At 50.5% G+C, this 23661-nt stretch overlaps 1 protein-coding gene across 2 annotated transcripts in view; it reads right to left on the bottom strand.

Annotated features, from left to right (window-relative positions):
• Positions 1 to 23661, bottom strand: part of ELK3 (ETS transcription factor ELK3) — a 71219-nt gene that overhangs the window by 9236 nt on the left and 38322 nt on the right. For both annotated transcript variants that reach the window (XM_082636138.1, XM_082636139.1), the window contains exon 3: positions 8713 to 9495. In XM_082636138.1, the coding sequence (XP_082492264.1) occupies positions 8713 to 9495 (783 nt within the window). The remainder of the gene's footprint in view (positions 1 to 8712; positions 9496 to 23661) is intronic.

The raw sequence follows: 23661 nt of genomic DNA, 5'->3' as shown, positions 1-23661 counted from the left end.
TGCGTAGGAAGAACGACAGTAAGGGCGCCAGCATTTCAGATTGCATCATACTAGATGCTGAAGTGTTCTTTTTTCCTAGAATTGGCCCTAGCAGCTTCGTTAATTATCCAGAACATTTAGCTTAAATGAAAGGTCTGCTCTGTTCAGTGGAAAGGAGACAAACATCCAAAGGTTCTCAATCAAGCTGCTGATCAGACTCAAGTTATTTGAGTCTTTGGTTCTACAGCATTTCCTACATATTGAATGACCTATGAGGTCACTAGGATAAATACTTGTTTTGGATAAGCTTCCCATTTGTTCTAATTCAAGGCAATTTCACAAACTTGCCAGGCCATCTGGCCTAACGGTTCAGGCTTAGCAGTTCCACATGGGCTCTGCCAGGGTTCCAATCTCAGAACCACTACTTACTAGCTAGGTAACCTTTCTATGCCTCAGTTTCCTAATCTGCAAGACAGGGAGAAAAATGCCTACGTTTTTTGCATTACAGGATTGTTAGGAAGAATAAATAATCTATGTAAAGCTCTTAGTATGTGCCTGGAGCAAATGCTCAATAAGTGTTCAGGACTGTTATCATTAGTAATTAATTCAAAGTATACTTGATGAACTGTATTTCACCTATTCATGGGAGAAATCCTCAACTGTATATGGAAAAGTACTTAATGTTCTGAAACAGACAAACCAACCTAGTCAGCTGGTGCTTTAAGGTTCCTCTCAGTCATGGTAGGGTCAAGTCCACAGCTCAGGTGATCTGAGAACTAGTATTTGCATGTTACTCTGAAGCCAGGTCCCAACCACAGTATGCCACATTAATTTACTAACCAATGTGTTCAGGGCCTCCTAGTTTACCTACCAATGAAAGTCTCACAGCTCTAAAGAGACAGTGAATCTGCTAAACTACAAAACATAGCTAGCTACCTTTCTCTCATCCATGGCCATAAATATATATCCATTTCTTTTTAATCCTCTGAGCAACATATGAGGTGTAGAATATATTTTCATAGTCTAAAATTCATCCCCATGTCTGAATTTGAGAATTTGTTTCTAAGGGATACAGGATATACTCAGAATACAGTAGCCTTCTGTTTCTCATGTTAAATACATTCGAAATGTCTTCTATAATACATGCAAATAAATACTGTAAAATGACTACATTCACTCCTCTCCCTCCCATCCCTGTTCTGCCTGAAGATCTGCGGCCGTAGAGAAAAAAACTGGTTGGTTGCTCTTTTAGGGAAAATTCCTATAAAGCCTGGCCTGGGTTATCTCTGGTATCATGTGAGCTTTCACAGCCTCTCTCCACAAGCACCTTGAGTCATGGAGGGTAAGCTGAGCCCGAGGTAGAGGCTAAACAAAGAAGCCACCAGCAAAACGCACGCTTCCTCTTCCTTCACTGAAGAATGTCTTAGCAAATGAGCTCTTCCTTCACTGAAGAATGTCTTAGCAAATGAGCTCTTCTGAATGGCAGACAGGGACTGATCCTGGCACCTGCCAGGGAAGGGGATGCCCTAGGGCCCAAAGGCAATGGGTGTTCATTTTCAAGGGGAAAGACCCTCCTCTCAGGACCTCATTTCATCCTCCCCACTCAGTTCTTCTTACACTTAATACTGAGCCTTCTAGAAAGCCCTCATATCTGAGCTAAACCTGGTGAGTGAACACTGTCCAGACACACCCCTCCTGAGTGCCGTCCTCCTGGATCATGCCCTCTGACCATCAAAATGTCCTCCACCTCCTCAAAGGAGATTCCTGATTTCCCCTCAACCAGACAGCACAAACTCACCACCTTCTTTCCAAATCCAGTGTTTATGACGCATCCATTTCTATCAACAGGAGCACCATTTATCTAGCCACTCGACAAATACTGACCGAGTACATAGTATGTATCAAGCACCAGAGAAACAACGGTAAAACAAGACACTATCCCTGTACTCACAGCCCGGTCTACGACCCTGCATCCAGTCACTGAGGTGCAAAATGCCTTCCCCTCACCCCCTGCCACACCCTCTGGGCATGGCCTGTGGACACTTCCTGGAACTGACTCTCCTGTTTACCCCCTCCTTTGCAGTCTTGCTGCATCCAAGCCCCTATCAACTTCGGTGGCACTCAGCAACTGCCACCTGAAGCAGCCCAGCTGCCTCTGGTCTCTCCCTTCCAATCTGTTCTCATCACTGCCACTTGAATCACTCCCCTTAAGACACTGGGTTTAGTTTCAGGGAAAAAAAGAGTACAACCTCCCTGGCCACAATTCTAGGTTCCCCCATCGCCTAGTTTCATGTGAAAGCCCCCCCCCGTACGCCCCCCCACCAGCTTTGGTTGAAGTGTCCTGAGCACCACACAATTCCAACCTACTAGTTCTTTAGCACTCATTCCAGAACTGTCCTGACCACTCAGCCCATGGTCCCCTGGGCTAGAGCCGTTCCACAAGTGACCGTATCTGCTTCTGCAGTTATTAACCAACCACCACTTGACCATCCCCAGACTCTCTCCTTAGCCCCAACCGAGCTGGGTGTTTCCTCCTGAATGTCCTTCAGGCTCCTCAAACTCAGCACAGCCAAACCGGACCTGTAACCTTTCCCCATGAGCTTCTTTCCTTCCGTGAAACTCATACTCAACTTCTGGCTCTCCCCTGGCACCTCCACACCCATCACCAAGTCCTGTTGGTGGCAGTCCCTGTGTCCCTCAGAGCCATCACCTTTCGCCTCATGCCACTATCACAGCCTTAGGTCCTCGTTGTCTTTCACCTGGAATTTTACAGTCATATTCCTAACTGCTTCCAGCCTCTCCCCTCCCTTATCCACGTCATCAGGATGGTTTCTAAAACACAATTCTCATTGTGTCACTCAGGCTCCATCTTCCACCACTTCCTTTACCTTTGGAATGTATCCTCCCCTCTTGCTGAACTACTGTTCTGCCCTAATGCACAAGGCTATTGCACATCTTTTTTTTTTTGCGGTACGCGGGCTTCTCACTGTTGTGGCCTCTCCCGTTGCGGAGCACAGGCTCCGGACGCACAGGCTCAGCGGCCATGGCTCACGGGCCCAGCCGCTCCACGGCATGTGGGATCCTCCCGGACTGGGGCACGAACCCGTGTCCCCTGCATCGGCAGGCGGACTCTCAACCACTGTGCCACCAAGGAAGCCCCACTGCACATCTTTATGCTTTGGCTCAAGGTGTTCCTCTGCCTACAATGCCCTCTTCACCCCACGTGCCAGATAAATTGCTGCTGATCCTTTAACACCCTGCCCAAGTGTGATCACCCCTTCCACGAACACCTTTTCAACACCCTTCCCCATCCCCAAGAAAGTTAATACCTTCTTCCTTAGTATTCCTTTTATACCTAAGAATTCCATTTGTACTGTGTCCGGGATACTATATTAACCAACTTAAGTTACGAGTTCCCTCCCAACTAGCAGGGACTATCTAATTCACGTTTGCACCCCCAGCTCCAATCAAAGCCCGTGACATGACAGGTGCTCAATCTGGGTTTGTTGAATTGAACTACATGTTCTTTCCCCGTTCTGTTCCTAAGGTACTTCTCTGCACTGTGTATCTGGCTCTTGCCGTGTGCCATCTTGTGCGTGTGTATGCCTTGTCATGGCTAGGTCCTAAGGTCATAAAAATAGGCACTTGTACTTTTGGTGTCCTTCTTGTGATTTGCAGATAATGCTAAATAATTACTTGTTGATAGATTCTAACAGGGATTTTTGTTTCCCTTGACTTACACCTTCAGCAGCTATTAATTTCCCATCAAAACAAGTCTAAATTCCTCAGCGAGTTCCCAGGGCCCTGTATAATTTCACACCACCGCACGTTACATATTGCCCTTATTCTTTACCTACTGGCAGCAAGCTTGTAAGCTCATGAGAACAGGAACTGTGTCTGTCTTGCTCACCTCCGTATCTCCAGGTGCCTAGCCGATGGCTGGACAGGTTGTAGCAACAAACATCTCTAATCTTAATCTCCCATGGATGCCAACAGAATCCATGACAGTGCCATTTTGTGGTTAAAAAAATCCTCAAAAGGTGACAGTGAACCTCTGGAAACTCCTAGAGTTGTCTGAATTCAAATAAAAACACGGTTTTAAGAACTTCCAAACAGAAGTAGAGTCGCAGAGAAGTTTGCATAGCACTGAATGCGCGGATCTGAAGGAAAAGAGGACAAACAGGAGAGTTCCCTATTGGTCCAGGGCAGCCATGGTAAGAGGGGGAAAAACAGAGTAAGGGTAGGACTGGGGAGAAGTCGGCAGATCCACAAAGGATCTACAGAAAAGACGGGCCCCAGGGTGGAAAGAGGGAGGGCGACGGTCACACTTCGTTCATCTTAGGCAATCCAGAGCTGGGAGAAGAACCTTCAGCTGGAGTGTCAAGTCACCCCAAAGTCTACCAGTGACATCCTCCACTGAACAGAGCTCCTGAAAGGACACCCTTCTTCTGTAGGGCCTGGAGAAAGCTGCAGGCCGAGCTAGGGCAGTGTTACGGAGTGGGACGAAGGGAAAAAAAACCAAACTTACTTCCTTTTGGGATCATGGCGAAAGAGAGAGTAAGATGGAAACGACTCCAGAGCTGCGCCAGGAGGCAGTCTACCCAATGACTCCACACCACACGCATCCATTTTACGCCCAATTCCCACCTTACGATCTGGGCTCAAGGCTGTCACATCCATCAGTAAATGCAGGAGGGAGGTTTTAGCAGTTCAGTCCTCAGCAAGCTGTCTCTACTCAGTGTTAACCCAAAGCCGCTACTAATAAAATAGCCCGGGGCATGCATGCTCAGACTGATGTGAGTTCACGCCCTGGTGCCCGTGCATATCTGAGTTCAACATCTTAGACATCACGTGTGAGATGAACAGAGGTCTTGGCCTACATGGAGGGACGTGCAATGAGCCAACCTCCGATTCTGAGCTAACTTTACATCGGTAAGACAGGAGGAGGGAGAGACTAAAGAGAAGAGGCAAATGGAAGGAAGGAGGGACAGGTGACACCCAGATGCAGAAGATACAGAGAATCAGAAGTTCCAGCTGGCACCATTTGGGCTTCCACGGTGCCTGGCTGGAAACCAGGAGGGTTTCACATCCTGGCTCCTCCCCCCACCCCCATCTCAATTTCTGTAGCTCATGCCATCAGAGATAACATTCCTGTTTTTCTAGCAACAGCCTGATGTGACCTCGGTGGCTGAGCTCCAACTACCTCACTCCTTGGTGCCAGCTGGCTTTTGTATTCTCATTTTCTCAGTTCCTCACAGTCCACGCTGGGGCTGCCTCGGGGGGATCCTCGTGTCTGTCTACCTTTGTAATCGTTTCTCAAAGACTCAGGAGACTCATCTCAACTGCATCTTGTATGGGTGCCAGCAGATGTGCCACAAGTATTCTTGATGGGAGTGGCGGTTATGATGTTGGGGGAGTGGCAGAATGCCGATGCTTTTTCATGCTCATCATGCTGCAGCCTGAAATTTCTAATCTGAATTTGGGCCTACACGAGGTATGTGGTTTAATAAGGTCCTTGGAGGGCACTGTAACCACATGACCCTAAGCAGGCCAAGACATGCTTAATCCTACCCTTCCTCCTGCCACGCTTCTAGCTGAAACTAACTGGGAATTATCCTTGGAATAAATGAATCAATAAAATATAAATCATTCTTGGAATAAATACAAGTTCTTGGGAACTTCATTTTCAGGGTATCAAGTTATTACAGCACACTTTTATCTCTTTTAAAGCTAGCCACGAAGAAAGTTGATAGGCGGTCCCCACAGGTAACCAAATGTTTCTGCATACACACTGCACACCCCACAGAAAGTGGGAGTTTCTGCGACAGAAAGTGCTAAGGGAGGAGAGAAGCCAGTGAGCCGCGGAGTGAGGCGCCACTGCTGCCTGTGAGAGAAACGCCCCACACTCCCTTGGGTGGAGAGGAACCCCCCAGAGTTGACCTGGGGGCCAACAGGAGTCCGCTCCCATCCCTGGGGGCGATTTCAGGGAGATGGGCTCACCCCTCAGTTTGAGGCCCAGTGGACTTCAGGAGAACTGCTGAGGGAGCTGATGCTGATTCTGACTGTGCACTGGAGAACCAGGGGCTGGTGGGTGAGTTTCTGGGGCACCTGAAACAGCTCCTGTTCTCTGAGAATCCAAATCCTTCACGGACTCGAGGCCTCCCCGAAATCCTAGAAGACTCAAGGGCTTGTCAAGTCGAGATAAAACCACCTGACTCTCCTGTCTGCTCTCAGAGAAGCCACCTGGGGGAACACCCCACCCCTGAGTCTTGCCCTTCCTCTGCTCTCTCTGGTGTCTCCCTCCTGGCCTCTCCTCTCCCTCCCTGTCAGCCACAGGCGCTCCAGGTGCAGAGCTGAGCCCGCTAGAAGGTGAGGGGATCTCAAGTCCTGAGACTCCGCCATCCCCCAAAGGCAGCCGTTGACTCCTTTAGCTCTGAATGGCTTCAGACACTACCTAGCCCCCAACGCCACCCCCTCACACCTGATCCAAAGCCCCTCCCCTGGCCCAGGCTGCCACTTCCCCTCTCCTGTCCTTGTCCAGATCCTGCCCTGTGCCTCTCTCCCCTCAGGAAGCGCCCTCCCATGCCTTGGACGTTGTGGCCCACAGGTCGAGGCCCCGCCCTCACGGCCTGGGAGGACCAGCCCGCGCATCTCCCTAAGGCACAGGTTCTCTGTTAAACATCCGGCTTTCCCGTGCTTCCCCCTCCCTGCTGGCAGGCCATTCTAGTAGATGCCGTCTCCCAGTCCTGAGCTTTGCATCCATTCCTCCACATCCACCCTGTGTCCCTAACTCGTGTCACTGTCCCCCCTCCCCTCGGCCCAGTCACACATCCTCAGTCCTGTTGCCCGGAGCCTCCCTAAATTCACTATGTCCAGGCCCAGAACCACAGGGCTAGCCCGAGCCGCTTTCCTCCGACGCGACTACAGGGCTGGCACGTGTTCAGAGACGGTGATACACAGAGAAAGCAGAGACCGAAATCAGAGTTGGCCTGGGCCTGGCTCTAGGCCTCTCTACACCTCACAGCTGGAAACACAGAGGAGGCCGGGGAGGAGATCCTCAGATTGCACCCCTGGCCTGCTTCTCTAGTTACTTCTCTGAGCGACATCGGAAGCCACTGTGCCTGAGCCATTTACTCAGCGGTCCTTAGTCACTGGACAGCTTTGCTTGGTCAGGAAATGCCCCATTTAAGAGCACACATGCTCATTCTGCCTGTCACGGAGCCCTGAGCCCTCCCCTCCGCAGCAGCCTGCCGTCACCACCAGCTCACAAGCTGAGCCGACATGAAATCCCTGGGCCACAATCATCTGGGAGAAGCCATGGAGAGGAAAATGCCCAAGAGCTGCTTTCAGCTGCCTGCAGACTCCACGGGCGTCTCATGATCAGGGACAAGTGGGCATTTTCCCAGTGCACATGCCGAGAGCGTTTTACTTGCTTCTGAAGCGGACTAACCGGGTTCAAGTTCACCTCTGTGGCCTATTAGCTGTGTGATCTTGGATGAGTTACTTTACCTCCGTGCCTCATTTACCTCTGCTGGAAAAATGGGACAATAATAGTATCTCCTTCACGGGCCTGTGATGAAAAATAACTGAGACGGTGCATGGACGGTGTTTAGAACAGTACCTGGCACACATGAGCAGCTCAGTTATGCTGCCACTAATGATGGTGACAGCAAGGACACCTACAGCGACGGGTACAGAGGCAGGGGACAGAGCTCCTACCCACCTCAAGCATGACCCCACCCTGGTGCCACAAAGTCACATGATACTAAAACCTGCCGGTTGTAGCCAGCTCTCTTCCCACGGCCATTATCCCCTTTAATCCTCACAACAATCCACTGCACAGATGTGGAAACTGGCTCAGAGAGCAAGTACCTAGTCACGTTTCTACCCAGCAGTGCAGCCAGGGACTGAATCCAGGTCTGTGACCCCAAAGCCAACGCACTTAACCTCTGCCACTGAAACGCATCCAGTTTTCCAGAGGAAGCGGACGTCGGTTTACCAGTACCTGCCCTGCCTTTGCCCTGCAGCTGCCAGCTGGACAAGAGTGAGCATCTGAGTTCCGTATTTAGAGGAAAAGGCCGCCTTCCTGCTGGAGTTAAGAGCACCGAAGACTGGTCTTGCTCCACGAGTTTGCTTTCCTCTCCCCTGTGCTGTGGACCTGGGCTTTCTCAGGCCAGCACTGTTTTCTACTGAAGCTTCTCTTTCTCACCGTTTGATGTGGCCCCTGCATTTCTTATTAGAGACTCCAGGACAACCCAGCTCCCCACTGACAACTGCAATGGCCATATTGGTTAGCATCTATTTTCTTGTTAACAGAAAACAAATGGCTACTTATCAAGGGCCCCCCAGAGAGGATTCTCCCATAAAATTTTCATAAAGCCCAAGCGCCTTCTGAAACGTCACCGGCCTGCTCCGCTTTCCCTAGAAAATCACTGTTTGGATCTGCTTTGACGGCCAGTGTGCGTATTCCATCTTATGATCACTTTAGGCCCCTAAAAGCTAGAAACCAATCAAGCATCCCACTGTAGCCAATACCCTAAGCCATTCCTCTTGTGTACGCTCCCACCTGGGCATGGAAAAGTAATTTCCCTGCACACTGACACAGTGACTTTGCCACAGGGGCCCTCGAATTAGCCTCTGAAGGTCAGAAGGAAGTTGCTTCGGTTGCTCTTCCCTCCCGTCCGCTAAGCCACTGAGTCTGGGGGCGGCCAGGACGACGGAGACGCCTCTTACCTGGGCGGTGAAGAAGGCTGGGGTGAGGGATCCCGAGGGAAGGGCCGGGCTGTTGAGGGCGATGGAGCCGATGTCGGTGCCGGAGAGCACCAGCGGGGGCGCGGAGATCTCCAAGCCTTTGGGTTTTTTGGCCTTTGGGGGAAGAGATGGAGACCTGGTCTTGGAGCCCGATGACAGGTTCAAGGGCTCTAGGGAATCCGAGTCATGGCAGGCGGCCTCCAGGAAGAGGCTTCTGTGTTCGGAGGGGAGGGGCGAGTTCGGGGACAGGGACGGGGACCGAGAGGAGGAGGGTGAGGCAGACGAGATGCTGGCGGCGGCATTTGGCAACATTAACGAGGAGATCTTGGCGGAGACGGATGAGGCCAGGAAGGCCTCCGACGTGGAGGGCAGGGACACCACGGGCCTGCTGATGTGCTTGTCGGTTTTGTTGGTCACAAACCTGATGACAGTCCTGACTTCTTCCACGGGAGGGCTGTCTTCCGGCTGCTCCTCCAGTTTCTCCGTCTTGATGGCCTTGAGGGACTCAGGTGGGTTCTGCAGGGAGTTGATGGTGAAGGAGGAGTACAGGCCCGAGTGGATGTACTCGTTGCGGCTGGCGCTCTTGAGGGCAGATAGGCCGTGTCTGTGGGCCTCACGGCTCTCGGGGGGCGCCTTGCACTCGCTGTCCTGCAGCAAAAGGCTCTCCCGGCTGATCTCCACCGCGTGAGGATCCATTTTCAGTATCTCCGGGAAAGAGACGAACTTATACACAAACTTCTGCCCGATCACCTTCTTGATGATGTTCTGTGAACACAAAAGCAGACGTGGAAAAGATGAGTGCGTCAGAGAAACTGGTAAGAAGCTCCTTCTTGTGGGGGACCTTGCTGGCAGAAGCACTGAAACAGTCCTGATGGCACATCTCAGCTAAGGTGTAACGGAAAGAGGACTAAAGCTGAGGGCCGAAGAATGTGATTTGCATTCCAGTTCTGCTAAGTACAAATGGTGTGATCTTCGGCAAATTGGTCATTTTTAGTTTCCTCATCTGTGAAGTGAGGATCATTATACCTAAGAACATAGTAACAGTTGCCAATTATTAAGCACTTACTATGTCGCCGGTATTGTTTATGCATTAGCTCATATAATCTGTACAGCGATCCTAAAAGAAAGGGATGATTCAACTCCCATTTTAGACCTTAGGAAAATAAGCTTAGAGCGTTTAAATAACCCACAGAGCCACATGGTAGGTCAGTGGTAGAGGCAGCGTTTCCTTTACCATAATATAGTATTGTCTTACCTACCTCTGGGACTTGTGAGAATTCAATGAAATAATAATGGGAAAGCATTCTGTAAGCTGGAAAGCATTATAGAAACGTAAGTTATTATCACCAAAACACCACAGTGTTTTCTTAAATCATGCAGCCATTTTTTTCCTTTTTAATTCTCTGCCAAGAAAGCCGCTGGAGGAAAAAACAAAGTGTCTACTTGGATGTTCACGACATTCGTACAGTATTTTCAGTTGCTGGTGTCTACTTCTGGATCTTCAGGTTATGGCTCCCATCCTCAAACATTAGGATGTAAATGGAAACCAATAATCATTGCAAAAGTTTCCACCCCCTTTGGGAGAATGGACTTCATTTTAAAGGCTGTACTGTTCTTGAGATTTATTAAATCCGAACATTAGCAAAGTCTATCAAATGTTTGCCGGGCCCGAGGTACTCAAGGCAGACAAAGATGGTCTCCCTCAAGCACAGATAGGTAGTGGCACCACCCTGTGGGAAGAGGACTTCCGTACAAACTGTTCCTCCTAAAACCTGGGTATGGGGGCTTCCCTGGTGGCGCAGTAGTTGAGAGTCCGCCTGCTGATGCGGGCGACGCGGGTTCGTGCCCCGGTCCGGGAAGATCCCACATGCCGCAGAGCGGCTGGGCCCGTGAGCCATGGCCGCTGAGCCTGCGCGTCCGGAGCCTGTGCTCCGCAACGGGAGAGGCCGCAACAGTGAGAGGCCTGCGTACCGCAAAAAAAAAAAAAACCTGGGTATGAATGAGGGTAAAAAAAAAAAAAAAATCATTTTGGGGGAGAAGAGCTTGAAAAGTAGCTGCTGCTGAGCATCTACTCTGTCCTGGGCGTTATGCACAAGTGATCCCATTTGATCTCACATGAACCCACTTGTAGGCTGGAAGGTACCATCCTTATGACATAAGCTCAGAGATGGGAAGTGATGTGCTCAAGAGCCACAAGATCTACTAATTCTAAAGCCTAAGGTTGTTCCCATTTCCACACAAAGTTGGAGGGAGAGAATCAAAGAGCCCCCTTAGTAGAGATGACATTTTAAAATTAGTTCAGGGCTTCCCTGGTGGCGCAGTGGTTGAGAATCTGCCTGCCAATGCAGGGGACACGGGTTTGAGCCCTGGTCTGGGAAGATACCACATGCCGCGGAGCAACTAGGCCCGTGAGCCACAACTACTGAGCCTGAGCATCTGGAGCCTGTGCTCTGCAACAAGAGAGGCCGCAACAGTGAGAGGCCCGTGCACCGCGATGAAGAGTGGCCCCCACTTGCCACAACTAGAGAAAGCCCTTGCACAGAAACGAAGACCCAGCACAGCCAAAAATAAATAAATTAATTAAAAAAAAAATTAGTTCAGGGGCTTCCCTGGTGGCGCAGTGGTTGAGAGTCTGCCTGCTGATGCAGGGGATACAGGTTCGTGCCCTGGTCTGGGAGGATCCCACATGCCGCGGAGCGGCTGGGCCCGTGAGCCATGGCCGCTGGGCCTGCGTGTCCGGAGCCTGTGCTCCGCAACGGGAGAGGCCGCAACAGTGAGAGGCCTGCATAACGCAAAAAAAAAAAAAAAATTAGTTCATCTCAAATTTTTAAAAATTGAGATACAATTGACATACAACATTAGTTTCAGGTGTACAGCATAATGATTGACATTTGTGTATACTGCAAAATGACCACCACAATAAGTCTGGCTCACATCCATCAACACACACCAAATTTTTTTCCCCTTGTGATGAGAACTTTTAATATCTACCCTCTTAGCAACTTTCATATATATGAGAGGAAACTGAATTAAATGCTGATGTTCATCTTGTGATCATTTTGGTGTATAAATATACTATGCTTTTGCCTCCCCTCTTGTTACATCACAGCCTGCTAACGTGCCTCTGTCCTTCTTAAATGCATCCTCAAATCCCAGAAGTGAATTTATCCAGCAGTCAGGAGGGATGGGCATAATTACCAAGCCACTGAGATTTTCAAGGAAGAATTCTTCAGGGCAGGCATCTAAAGGAGGGACACTCAAGGTCCTCAGGCAGCACCAGAAAACCCAATAACGTAAATCCTGGCGAAACTTTGCTCAGCACCAGCACACAGGCGGTTCACACCTGAGTACGTGAGATTCAAAGCTGAACAGTTCCAGTGCATGGCATCCTGGCCTGCAATTTAACCCACCAAATCCCATTTACTCCATCTGACCTCATTTTCACACTCGACACTAGCAAAACTGAAAACCACTTAGAGAAACTTCAGAGAGATCTAGTAAACTTAAGCGTTCCACCTGGGCCTAATTGGCATCATCTCTGCATGTGACACACCAGGCCTGGGTAGACAATGGCGCCTGCGAGAAATCAGCTCCCAAAAGGAAAAGGTTAAATCAGGGTGTTACTGGTGCCACCTGACCCATAAAAAGAAAGCATGCTGGCCTGGTGTGTTCCTCTGCTAAAATTCTAAGGTATATTTTTGTTTCCCACTCATAATATCCTTCTCCCTGGAGGAAAACTTCATTTTATTCTCAGCCAGTTTGAACACTCATCTCAACTGAGTGAATCATTAAAGCCTAAATAATTACACAGAAGAAAAGAGAAACTGTATGGGCTGAACCCTTTCTTCTGCCAGGTCTTGGAAATTTTTTTTTTTAACAGAACCAACCTTTAATTTTATGATGGGTATTCAGAACATAATGTCTGAGCAGGGATTATGCTCACAAGCAAACCAAGAAGTCATCTGGGGCTGTGATAAAAATGATAAAAGTGGCTGGAAATTGAAAGGCAATCTCAAATAGAGAGCTGGGCGTCAATGTGTTAAAAAGAACATAAGGGGGCTCCCCTGGTGGCGCAGTGGTTGAGGGTCCGCCTGCCGATGCAGGGGACATGGGTTCGTGCCCCGGTCTGGGAGGATCCCATATGTCGCTGAGTGGCTGGGCCCGTGAGCCATGGCCGCTGAGCCTGAGCGTCCGGAGCCTGTGCTCCACAACGGGAGGGGCCACAACAGTGAGAGGCCTGCGTACCGCAAAAAAAAAAAAAAAAAAGAACATAAGGAACAACCCACACGACTATCAACTGAGAAATAAACAAAACAGGGGACAGTCATATGACAGCATGTCATCCAGCCATAGAAGGGAATGAAGCACTGGCATAGCTACAACATGGACACACCTTGAATGTGTTCTGCTAAGCGAAAGAAACCAGACACAAAAGGCCACCTATTGCATGATGGACTCTATTTATATAAAATATCCAGAAGAGACAAGTCTATAGAGACAGAAAATAGATGAGTCATCTCCTAGGGGATGCCTAGGTGGGATGGGGGAATTGAGGGGTGACAGCTGAAAGGTAAGACATTTGGGGGGGCTGGTAGTGAAAATGCTCTAAAATTGGATGTACAACTCTATAAAGACACTCAAAGCCATTGACTTGTATGCCTTAAATGGGTGAATTCGCTGGTATGTGAATTATACTTCAGTAAAGCTGTTATTTAGACAGAGAACATGAGGAATCCTTTTTCCCCCAGCTTTACTGAGATATAACTGACATATAACATTGTGTACATTTAAGGTGTACAGTGTGATGATTTGATGTACTATAGATCACACAATATTTACCACAATAAGGTTAGTTACCACATCCTTCACCCATGTAATTACTATTTTGTTGTTGTTGTGAGAAGATTTAAGGTCTACTCTCTCTGCAACTTTCATGTATATATTACAGTATTATTAACTCTAGCCACCACCCTGTACATTAGAGCCCCCAAATTTACTCATCTCACCGCTAGAAATTGGTACCCTATGACCAACATCTCCCTGGTTCCCCCACCTCAGCCCCTGGTAACCACCAATCTACTCTGTGAGTTCAGCTTTTGTGGATTCCACATGAGTGAGATCATACAGTATTTGTCTTTCTCTGACTGACTGATTTCACTTAGCATAATGCCCTCAAAGTCCATCCAGAACATAAGGAATTTTAAGAATTTTGGCATGCTTAAAGGGAAGATGGTGGGAACTTTTGATGGCTGGATGGCAACTGCCATAACATGCTAACCCCCACTCTGAACAGAAAACAGAAGACACTGCACAGGGCCCTGAACTCCGCTGAAGCAGTAAGGGCCCTTCAGCAGCTGCTGCCTTCGTGAGGAGAGCTGCTTGGACACCAAGATAGTTTTTTTAGGGAAAGGCTACACAGTGACAGGGATGGAGACAACTGAAGAAGCTGACGACCGACCGAAGGAGAAACAAACAGCTTTTGGAAAGAGCCAGGGAGGGTCTTGCTTCTCTAGAAACTAACAGGAAAGATGGACTAGATGTGGCTACCTGGACAATTTGAAACCTCTGCAAAGATGGAAGGCTGGGAAGGGCTGGGAGAAGAGGGGAGGGTGGGGTGCAGGGAGGCGTGCAGGAAGGAGGTCAGAGTGTGCAGGCCAGCTGTCTGGGAGCCCAACTCCACACCGGGGATATCTGCTCACATGAGGGGAGCCAGTGAGGAAAGCCCCCCACCAGGATGCCCAAGGCCAGAGACCTAGGTGGGTAGGGGGACCCAGAGGAGGTGTGTGCCTGGCCGCTGAACTGACAGCCCCTTCGTACCCGACTTCCAGGGCAGACCCCAGGAGCGTATTGGGGGCATGTGTGTTTGAAGATCTCTCTGTAGCCTCCAAAGGGAGGTTTCCTTGCAAGAGTTTGGCCTATGAGGGGCTTGCTGAGAAAACGCACAGCACAGGGGAATAACATCAGGTAGTATTTGCTGAGTATTATCTATCAGGCTGTGTACTAAGAACTTGGACCACCTTCAAGTCATTTAATCCTCTGAAAGATTGGAACTGTTATTACCCCCATTTTAGAGATGGGCAAACTGAGGCTCAGAGAGTATAGATCACCCCCAATCACGAGTGTGTACTTGGGCAGTCTGACTCCAGAGCACTTGGCCACAATGGAAGGTGACACAAGACTCGGGCTGACACAGCCCAGGACACGAGAGCACTTGGGATGGGCTCTTATTATGAAAAGTGACAAGGATATTCAGAAGAAGCCTGCTTTTTCCACCCCTTCCTCCCAGACTCACACATATTTGTTGTTTACGGTTGCCTGGTAACCTGACAAACGCTGCCTGTGTCCAGTTGGGCTGAGTGACTCTCAAGCACGGTTTCAGGGCAACAGTTGCACACATCTTCCCTCCACATGTGGAGGACCAGCCTCTGTTCGTAATTTCCCATCAAATGTGTATTCACAACCAGGGTGGACTTCTGACCCGGCATTCCGCGTGAGGTTACAGGCGGCAAGGACGGGACCAACTTCAGCGAGGGGGGAAAGCAACATCCACCCAACGCACCCCAAGCAGCAGTTCCAGCAGAAGTGGAAGCTCGGGTCCCCAAACCACTCCATTACCACTGCCCAGTGGGTGTTCTAAGACTGCTGGAGCCTACAGGGCAAGCAGTCCATCTGGGGCAGGACTGTGGCCGCCTTGTGCAAAGGAACCCTTCCTGACGCACCAGCTACCTCTGGTCCCTTGAGAGTCTCCCTAGGTTATTTCACCCTAACAAGAGAGACAGTGCCGAGAGAGTGGGTCTCGTTTCCACTTCCCTCAGTGTCACCTGCTGCCCTGATGGGTTCCAGGCTTACTTACAAAAATAGGGGTGTCCATGGGTGTGTTCAAATATGTATACGTTACACCCAACTCTGCCTTCTCCTCCCACTGAAGAAGAAGGAGCTTGTATAAATAATCCCATACAGTGGAGAACTCAGACATATGTCTATTAAGTATTATGGTTTAAAAAAAATTACATACAGTGCAGGGTATTGAAGAGATGCTTGTGGAATTGAATTTACCGTCTTAATTTTGATGTTATAAAGGATACTATTAAGTTCGCTACATGTTTACTGAATGAATGACTCTCATTGTGGAGAGAACCGACTGAAGCAGGAAGCCAGAGGCTTCACCCCATGACGGACAATTTTCCACGGCTAATCCCCAGGCTGGTTAAAGCTCCATGTGATGCATCCAATACATATACTTTCACATATGCTTTTTTGCTGGCATTTTTAAGTGGAAAGCTCCCAGACAGGCACTGGGGGCTAATACAAACCTCCACAACCTCACACCTTCTGTGAGAGCTTAATAAACTGTAATTCCACGTATCCCGGCAAATATCTGTTGCCTCTGTGGGCTCTGGCCTGGCACCCCAATTTTTTTTTTTTTTTTTTTTTTTTTGCAGTACGCGGGCCTCTCACTGTTGTGGCCTCTCCCATTGCAGAGCACAGGCTCCGGATGCGCAGGCTCAGCAGCCATGGCTCACGGGCCCAGCCACTCCGCGGCATGTGGGATCTTCCCGGACCGGGGCACGAACCCGCGTCCCCTGCATCGGCAGGTGGACTCTCAACCACTGCGCCACCAGGGAAGCCCGCACCCCAATTCCTGGGCTCAGACTTCTTTCCCCAGCTCTCATTCCTTCCCGGTGCTGCGCTTCCCTCGGGGGCTGTTCCTGACCCCAGGAGGAGCCGGACCAGCTGTGGGTTCCCCATCAGTAGGGCTGCGGCTCCCTTCATCCTCCACCATTTCAGGGCTCCCAGAAACTGCAGGACCCCTGCCCCCACCACCTCCGATTTCACAACTTTCCAATCTTGTTCTCAAAACTGAGAGATGTCTGCGGCTCACGAAAGACAGCCCATCCTTCTCTGAACCCAACATGGGCAGCAGGGCTGGGCACAGAGGCCTGAGTGGTGGATTTCCCACTTGACCTGGCCACCAGGGCTGCCCCTGGGATGACAAGGAGCGGCTCCAGAGTCACGGCCTGAGGTCAAATGCCACCCCTGTCTCTTATCAGTCGTCTCCTCATCTGTAAAATGAGGGGACCGACCTCCCACCCACCTTGCGGGATTGATTGTGTAATCCACATAACGCTTAGCAGAATGCCTGAGACAGTCACACGTGATAAGCCCACAGTATATATCAGCTCTTAGCATTATTATTTTTACACTCCCACTGAAGCAAAACCAAAACACAATGTAAAAATCACCCTCTATCAGCTCTAATGACAACTGAAGAGTCCAAATTAAACCTCTTACAAGGCTGTACTTATTCCCATGGGTCTGGGTGACCAGTTGGGTCATCCAGCAGACAGAAACACACCTGGTTTACATATCTCGACCAAGGAGGGGAAACATGATGATCTTTTTAGTTGGGTTAAGACACGAAGTAGACGCGAGGCTTCAGTCCGTCATGCCTCGTGTGGCCAGCACTTGACATCCACTGTGAAGAAAACCTCACACACGCCAACTGATTCAGGACTGGGGGGAAGAGAGGCCCTCCCACAGAGAGCAGCAGACGCGAGCAACTGGGGAATCCAAGCGTCCCGCTCAGAATGTCCCAGCAGCTTCGGCCGAGATGCCGCACGTTCAGCCTGACAACTGGTGCAAACACTAACCAGACACCCCAACCAATCTCGCTGTTCTCTGATGCCTCTCAGAGCAGGAAACACACTGCCCAGGCTGGAGGGAGCAGCCCAGATCCATGGTGTCTGCTGTGGCTGCGGCCCTCGGGGAGGGTGATGCAGGCAGCTGGCTCTGAGCGCCTGTCACCGAGATCCTGGGGCGGGGAAGTGGGAAGGATTTACTTGGGGGACTTTTGTCTGGCCAGGGTAGATAGCCTACATGAAAGGAACCCGTGGCCAGAAAGGGCAAAAGAAAGAAGCAAGCATTTGCGAGGGCCTATCACGTGGTGTACATGCACTGCCTCGCGAGATGGGCACTGGGATCCCTTTTTTTTTTTTTAATTTATTTTATTTTATTCTTTGGCTGTGTTGGGTCTTTGTTGCTGTGTACGGGCGGGGGCTACTCTGTTGCAGTGTGGTGGCTTCTCATTGTGGTGGCTTCTCTTTGTTGTGGAGCACAGGCTCTAGGCACACGGGCTGCAGTAGTTGTGGCACGTGGGCTTAGCAGTTGTGGCTCGTGGGCTCTAGAGCACAGGCTCAGTAGTTGTGGCTCGTGGGCTCTAGAGCACAGGCTCAGTAGTTGTGGCGCACGGGCTTAGCTGCTCTGTGGCACGTGGGGTCTTCCTGGACCAGGGCTCGAACCCATGTCCCCTGCATTGGCAAGTGGATTCTTAACCACTGCGCCACCAGGGAAGTCCCTGTGATCCCATTTTTTTTTTTTTTTTTTTTTTTGCGGTACGCGGGCCTCTCACTGCTGTGGCCTCTCCCGCTGCGGACCACAGGCTCCGGACGCGCAGGCCCAGCGGCCATGGCCCACGGGCCCAGCCGCTCCGCGGCATGTGGGATCCTCCCGGACCGGGGCACAAACCCGCGTCCCCTGCATCGGCAGGCGGACTCTCAACCACTGCGCCACCAGAGAAGCCCGATCCCATTTTTAAGATGAAAAAGTCGAGGCTCTTGGTTGGAAGTGAGGTTATACCCAATTTCCCACCCCACAGGGGTGGTTTCAATACTGGGTGAGCCTTACAACAGAATTCCACAGAGGTCTTTCAGAGGACAATACATCATTAACATTTCCCCATGTCTTTAAATTAAAATTAGGGGGAAAAGCAGCATGCCTGGGATGCTTCCATTATTTTAATGAAATCATTTTACATGTATCAAATAAAAGGAGAAAAAATAATCTTGAAAGGTGTGTAATAAAATTTGACAGAGGTAGGATTACCATTGATTTGCAAATTTGTTTTTGCTTATCTGCATTTTCACATTAAAAAAATTATGTTTCATATGTTTTGCTTGTCAGATTAAGAGAAGGAAGCAGGCTCTGAAAAGCTTAGGCACCCAAGACCACGGAGCTTGTAGCTGGAGGAGCTGAAGTTTGAACCCAGTTCTATCCAGAGCCAAGACCAAAGCCTCCCCTGTTCCACCACCACACCCTCTCCCAGAAAGCAGCTGAGTTGGCTGAGAGGCTGCTGCTTAAGCCAGGCTGCCAGGACCACGGGCTCTGCATTCCAGAGGAATCTCGGGGTAACTGCGGCGAGCCTGGGAAAACCAGCTCCACGCTCAGGAAGCTAGGGCACTTCTAGCTCCTCCTGAGGGAGGCCGGCCTTCCTGAGGCTGTTCTTTAACCCCACTAGAGCTGCCTCTGCCCACCTTCAGGGCAGAGGAGGTGCCTGCTTTGATGGGACACCCTACTTGAGGCACCGGGGACCCAGCGGTCCCACCGCAGCAGGATGGACATCAGAAGCCCACCTCTAAGTGGGTGACACCCAAGGGTGACAGGAAAATAACGGGAAGCTGATGTCCACATACAGGGCCTGGTTACGGCCCCTGCCGAGCAGCAGAAGGGCCTGGAGGGAGCATGGAGAGGGATGGGCAACCCCTCCCAGTATCCACAGGCCTGAGCAGAGCTGCTCACACACAGGGACAGACCCAGGGCCTTGATGGGCCAGAGGCGAAGTGCGACCAGCACTGGGGTGAACACACCCAGGTTTGAATCCCAGCTTCATTACTTACTATGACCTTGAAAAGGTATTGAACTTCTGCAGGCTTCGGTATGCTCATCTCAATTCAATGAGTTGGAAACACATTTAATATGAAATGTTGATATTCTCAAAGCAACCTTTTTACATGAATTTAGGAAAATGAATGTTAAACAACCTTGAAAACACGATACAGGATGGTGGTATCTTTGAAAAACATCCAAACGACGTTAAGAAGGGACAAGAGATGTATTAGATAGTTGCTTCCCCCAAACTAGATATTTAGTTTATTCCTAAAAGGGAAATAAAAATATCTCACAGGGCAGTTTTTTCTAAAAGGCCAGTGTATGTCAGTGCCTCACTCAGAGAAGTCCTCAAAACATGAGCTCTCACCCAGTGGAATCTCACCTAGCAAGCAATGATCTAATGGAATAGCATCCTCATTACATCACACTGTCTTCTCATTTTATTCTGCCTTCAAGGAATCAAAATTCCTTCTATGGGTACTTTGGTTTACAGTTACAGAAGGCTTATGCAGCATCTCATGTAAGCCTCACAACACTTTGAAACCCATTTCACAGATAAGGGATCCGGGGCTCCAAGCTGGGTTCACAACCTAGTAAAGCAAAGCTGAGCCTCCAGGCCCCCGGCTTCGCAGCCAACACCCTGTCTTCAGCTCCTTGTTTTGGGTTCCCATCCAGACCAAGATCTGATTCATTCTTTCCTGACACAGAACCTAACTGTCCTCTTTCCAAAGTCAGAACAAGGACTCACTGTAGGAGTCATGCTCCAAGTTCCTCCTCCATGACACGCAAACATTCTTTCAACAAACACCGAAGACGCGTTTGTATGGAAAGCTCCTTGCTAGGCTCTGAGGAACAGCAAGGGAAGGAAATCTGGCCTCTGGCCTCATCCTCTAAGTGTCTGATGGCTGCCTGCATGGCAGTGCCTGCCTCTTCTCGTCCCTGCCACCTGAACCCGAGGGGACGCAGAGGTTGGCTGGCTGTACTGGGCTCTGCTAGGAATCTGCCGTGGGCAGGCTCGCCTCCCAACGGCGGCCCTAGAGCAGCTATGAAAGGGCTCCTGCGACCCACCCATGAGCCTGAGTTCCCTCCCCCGGGGCAGTCCTTCTCTTCGGTCCTGAGTTGAATGGCACCGCCTTCACCCAAAATCCACACCCACCCTCAAATGAGACCTTATCTGGAAATAGGGTCTTTGCACATGTCATCAGCTAAGGATGTCAGGATGGAATCATCCTGGAGTTGGGGTGGGCACTAAATTAAATGACTGATGTCCCTACAAGAAAAGGAAAAATCCAGAGACACACACAGGACGAAGGCCATGGGAAGACTGGGGCAGAGATTGGCAGGTGCAGCTATAGGTCAAGGAACCAAGGATTTCCGGGAGCCAGAAGCTGGAAAAGGCAACGAAGGATGTTTCCCTAGAGCCTTCAGAGGGAGCGCGGCCCTGCTGAACCCTCGATTTCAGACTTCTGGCCTTCAGATCTTTTAGAGAATAAATGTCTACTGTTTTCAGCCACCAACGTGCGTGTTAATTTGTTACAGCAGCCCTAGGAAACTCCTTCCTCTTTCTCAACGTCTCTGTCCATCGGGGCAGGGAGGCCTGGCCTTTCCTTTCCAGAGCTCGGCCCGCCTTCACGCCGTCACATTGCTGAGGGCACTGGGTCCAGAACAGCCTGGGCCGTCCTGGGCCTCAAGCTGAAGCTTGGAGTGCGCACATTCGCACACACGCGCGATCACACCCAGCCCCACTTCCAACTTCTAAGAATAACGTGCTGCCAATAAAGGGCTCCACCTCTGTCTCCGAATTGGCCGACTCCCGGGGGAGGTTTCCTTGTGGTTTGGGTTGAGATCTCTATTCTCTGGCACTGTAAAGCTGCAGGGCCAACCGTCCTTCCAAATCCTCTCCCGGCCTGGAGTGAAGGGCTCCTCTCCCTGCCGCCCAGGGGGCGCCCACCACACCCGAGCGGCCCACACTGCACGATGTTAAGGGCATTTTCCCACCCCCTCTGGGCCCGCGGCTGTGTCTCACTGGATGGGGAGTCTTGTCTCCCCCTGGCTCCCTTTCAACACTCAAGGGTATTTTTATTAAAGGCCTCTGAAATGTTAATAAGACGTAAAACTGCTCCCCCACTTCCCCTGCGGGTGGGGCGGTTGCAGGGGATGCAGTCGGGATGGGGCCAGATGGTGAAGGGACTTTGGAGCCTTTCCTGGAGGCTGCACGGAGCCGGGCAGGTGCACAGGCGGAGGCGTGCTGTGCTCCAATCTGGCTCTCTTTACGAAGTGTCATCTGGAGGCAAAGGAAGTGCAGGGTGTTCTGGGGCATCCAGAACTACCACCTCACGTTTTCAGCAGTTTTTCCCATTATCATTTCCAACAACAAACATTGGACCCCTCTGCCTGCCTGCCCTGGGGCAGTAATCAGCAATATGAGGAATATGGGATTCAAGCTTGAGTTCCTGGCTCTGCAACTGTGTGACCCTCCAGCTTCGTAGTCCTGAGCGGGGGCCTTGGGGTCAAGGCTCCGAGGCAGAAAGCTCTGCTGCTCACCGGCCGCTTCATCTTGAACCTGTTAGTTAACCTCTCTGAGACTCAGTATCCCCACCTCTAAAATGGGCCCACTGCCAACAGAGATGACAGGCATTTCACGTGTTAGGGAACGAGTCTCTCAATGTAAAAATATCTACCACAGGGCCTGGCTCAAGACAGATGCTCCGTACATGTGAGCTTCCCCTCCTTCTGTCACAAATTTGGGGTAGGAACTGAGATAAACTGTTGCCGGAGCCCAGGCAGGAGACGGGGAGGAGGCCGCTCAGAGGAGCAGCTGGGCCTGGTGGGTAGATGGTAGGTGGCGGGCAGTATGCTGTGAACGTTAGGGATTTTGTCAGTTTGTCTGCACAGCCACTAAATTTTCCTGCAGCTAGAAGCCCAGAAGCGGGAAGGCTCATGCTGGCACACTGGTGTGGGCTTGGGTAACGGCCTGACGTAAGGGGATTCAGCCGGCCTGCCAAGCACAGCAGCCTCATCAACACAGCGCTGAAGTTATTCCCAAGACTCTGGGTGTTTCTTAGCAACGGCCCTATTTGGGGGAACACTGAGTGCCACAAGGAAGCTGGCTTGGAAGCTTGTGCAAGACAGGCGACACCCCCAATCAACACGCAGGGTCCCCCCTGCAGCCTGGCTCCCTCATGCCAGCTGCTCTCTCCCGGGGCAATGCGGCCGGGCTGGAAGCCCTCCACGAGGCCAGCAGCTACCCCGCAGGTCTCTAGGCTGCATCCAGGACCAAAAGCTTGCAGAGAGGCCCTGGTTAACCCCTCAGCCCCCAGGCAAAGCCCAGTTGCCATCTGTTGTACTCCAAACCATCCAAGCAGCTGACGGGACACAAAAGAAAAAAAGACACCCAACAAAACACGCCAGGCCCTCAACACTCAGACCCAGGGCTGAGCACAGAGGGTGCCTGTGAGATACAAAAGAACCCCAAATGGAGTCCAGGATAGATGGGTCTCCTGTGGCATTTTGCAACTAACCAAGGTGTTCTAGAAAGTTCCAGGATATAAATGCTCGCTGGACTTTTGTCCTTTCTCCACTCTGACAGACAATATGTCATATTATCTTCACAAAATGTATCTGGGGGAATTAAAGAATTCTGCCAGGGCCAGGCTTCTTGGTGCAGGCAGTTGAGCTCAGATATGTATTATGAACACGAACATTTTCCTGTCGTGATTGCGCACCCAATTTAAAATGAATTATCCAATTAAGTTAAGAAGGTGATGCGTTCCGCTTCCAGGAATATGTTGCCAATGACTCTGTCTTGACTGTTCTCCCCTAAAACCCTTCCAATTAAGTAAAGACCGCTCGGCACATCGTGAGGATAAGCCGGGAGGTTGCTGTGGAGACAGGAGGATTTTTCATCGTATCACCATTTCAATCTCCTGATGAGAAGGGAGCTGGCAAAGCTTTCAGCCTCCCCATGGGATGAACATTCACCGCCAACAACAACAAGGACAAAAGCTCTGCTGGACAGAAAAGGATGAAGGACTGTGTAAGCTTCCAGGTCTCCTTCGGCAGCAACACAGAGAGTCATGGCTTGGGCTCCCTTGAGCAGAAGTCAGTTGGCCGGTGTTCGCAAGAGGCAGACGCCACCATTTCCCTTCTCTCCCCCCGCCCCCTCTCGGGCAGTTCTGGAGCAGGGCGTGCAGGCCTGATGCTGAAGGTGTAACAGCACCAGCTCAGCCCGCAGAGAGCAATCGATTTGTGCTAACCAGCCAAAAA

Source organism: Mesoplodon mirus (genome assembly GCF_964341445.2).
Source record: "Mesoplodon mirus genome assembly, chromosome: 11".
NCBI lineage: Eukaryota > Metazoa > Chordata > Mammalia > Artiodactyla > Ziphiidae > Mesoplodon > Mesoplodon mirus.
The sequence above is the reverse complement of the archived record's forward strand: the minus strand, read 5'-3'. Positions and strand labels throughout refer to the sequence as shown.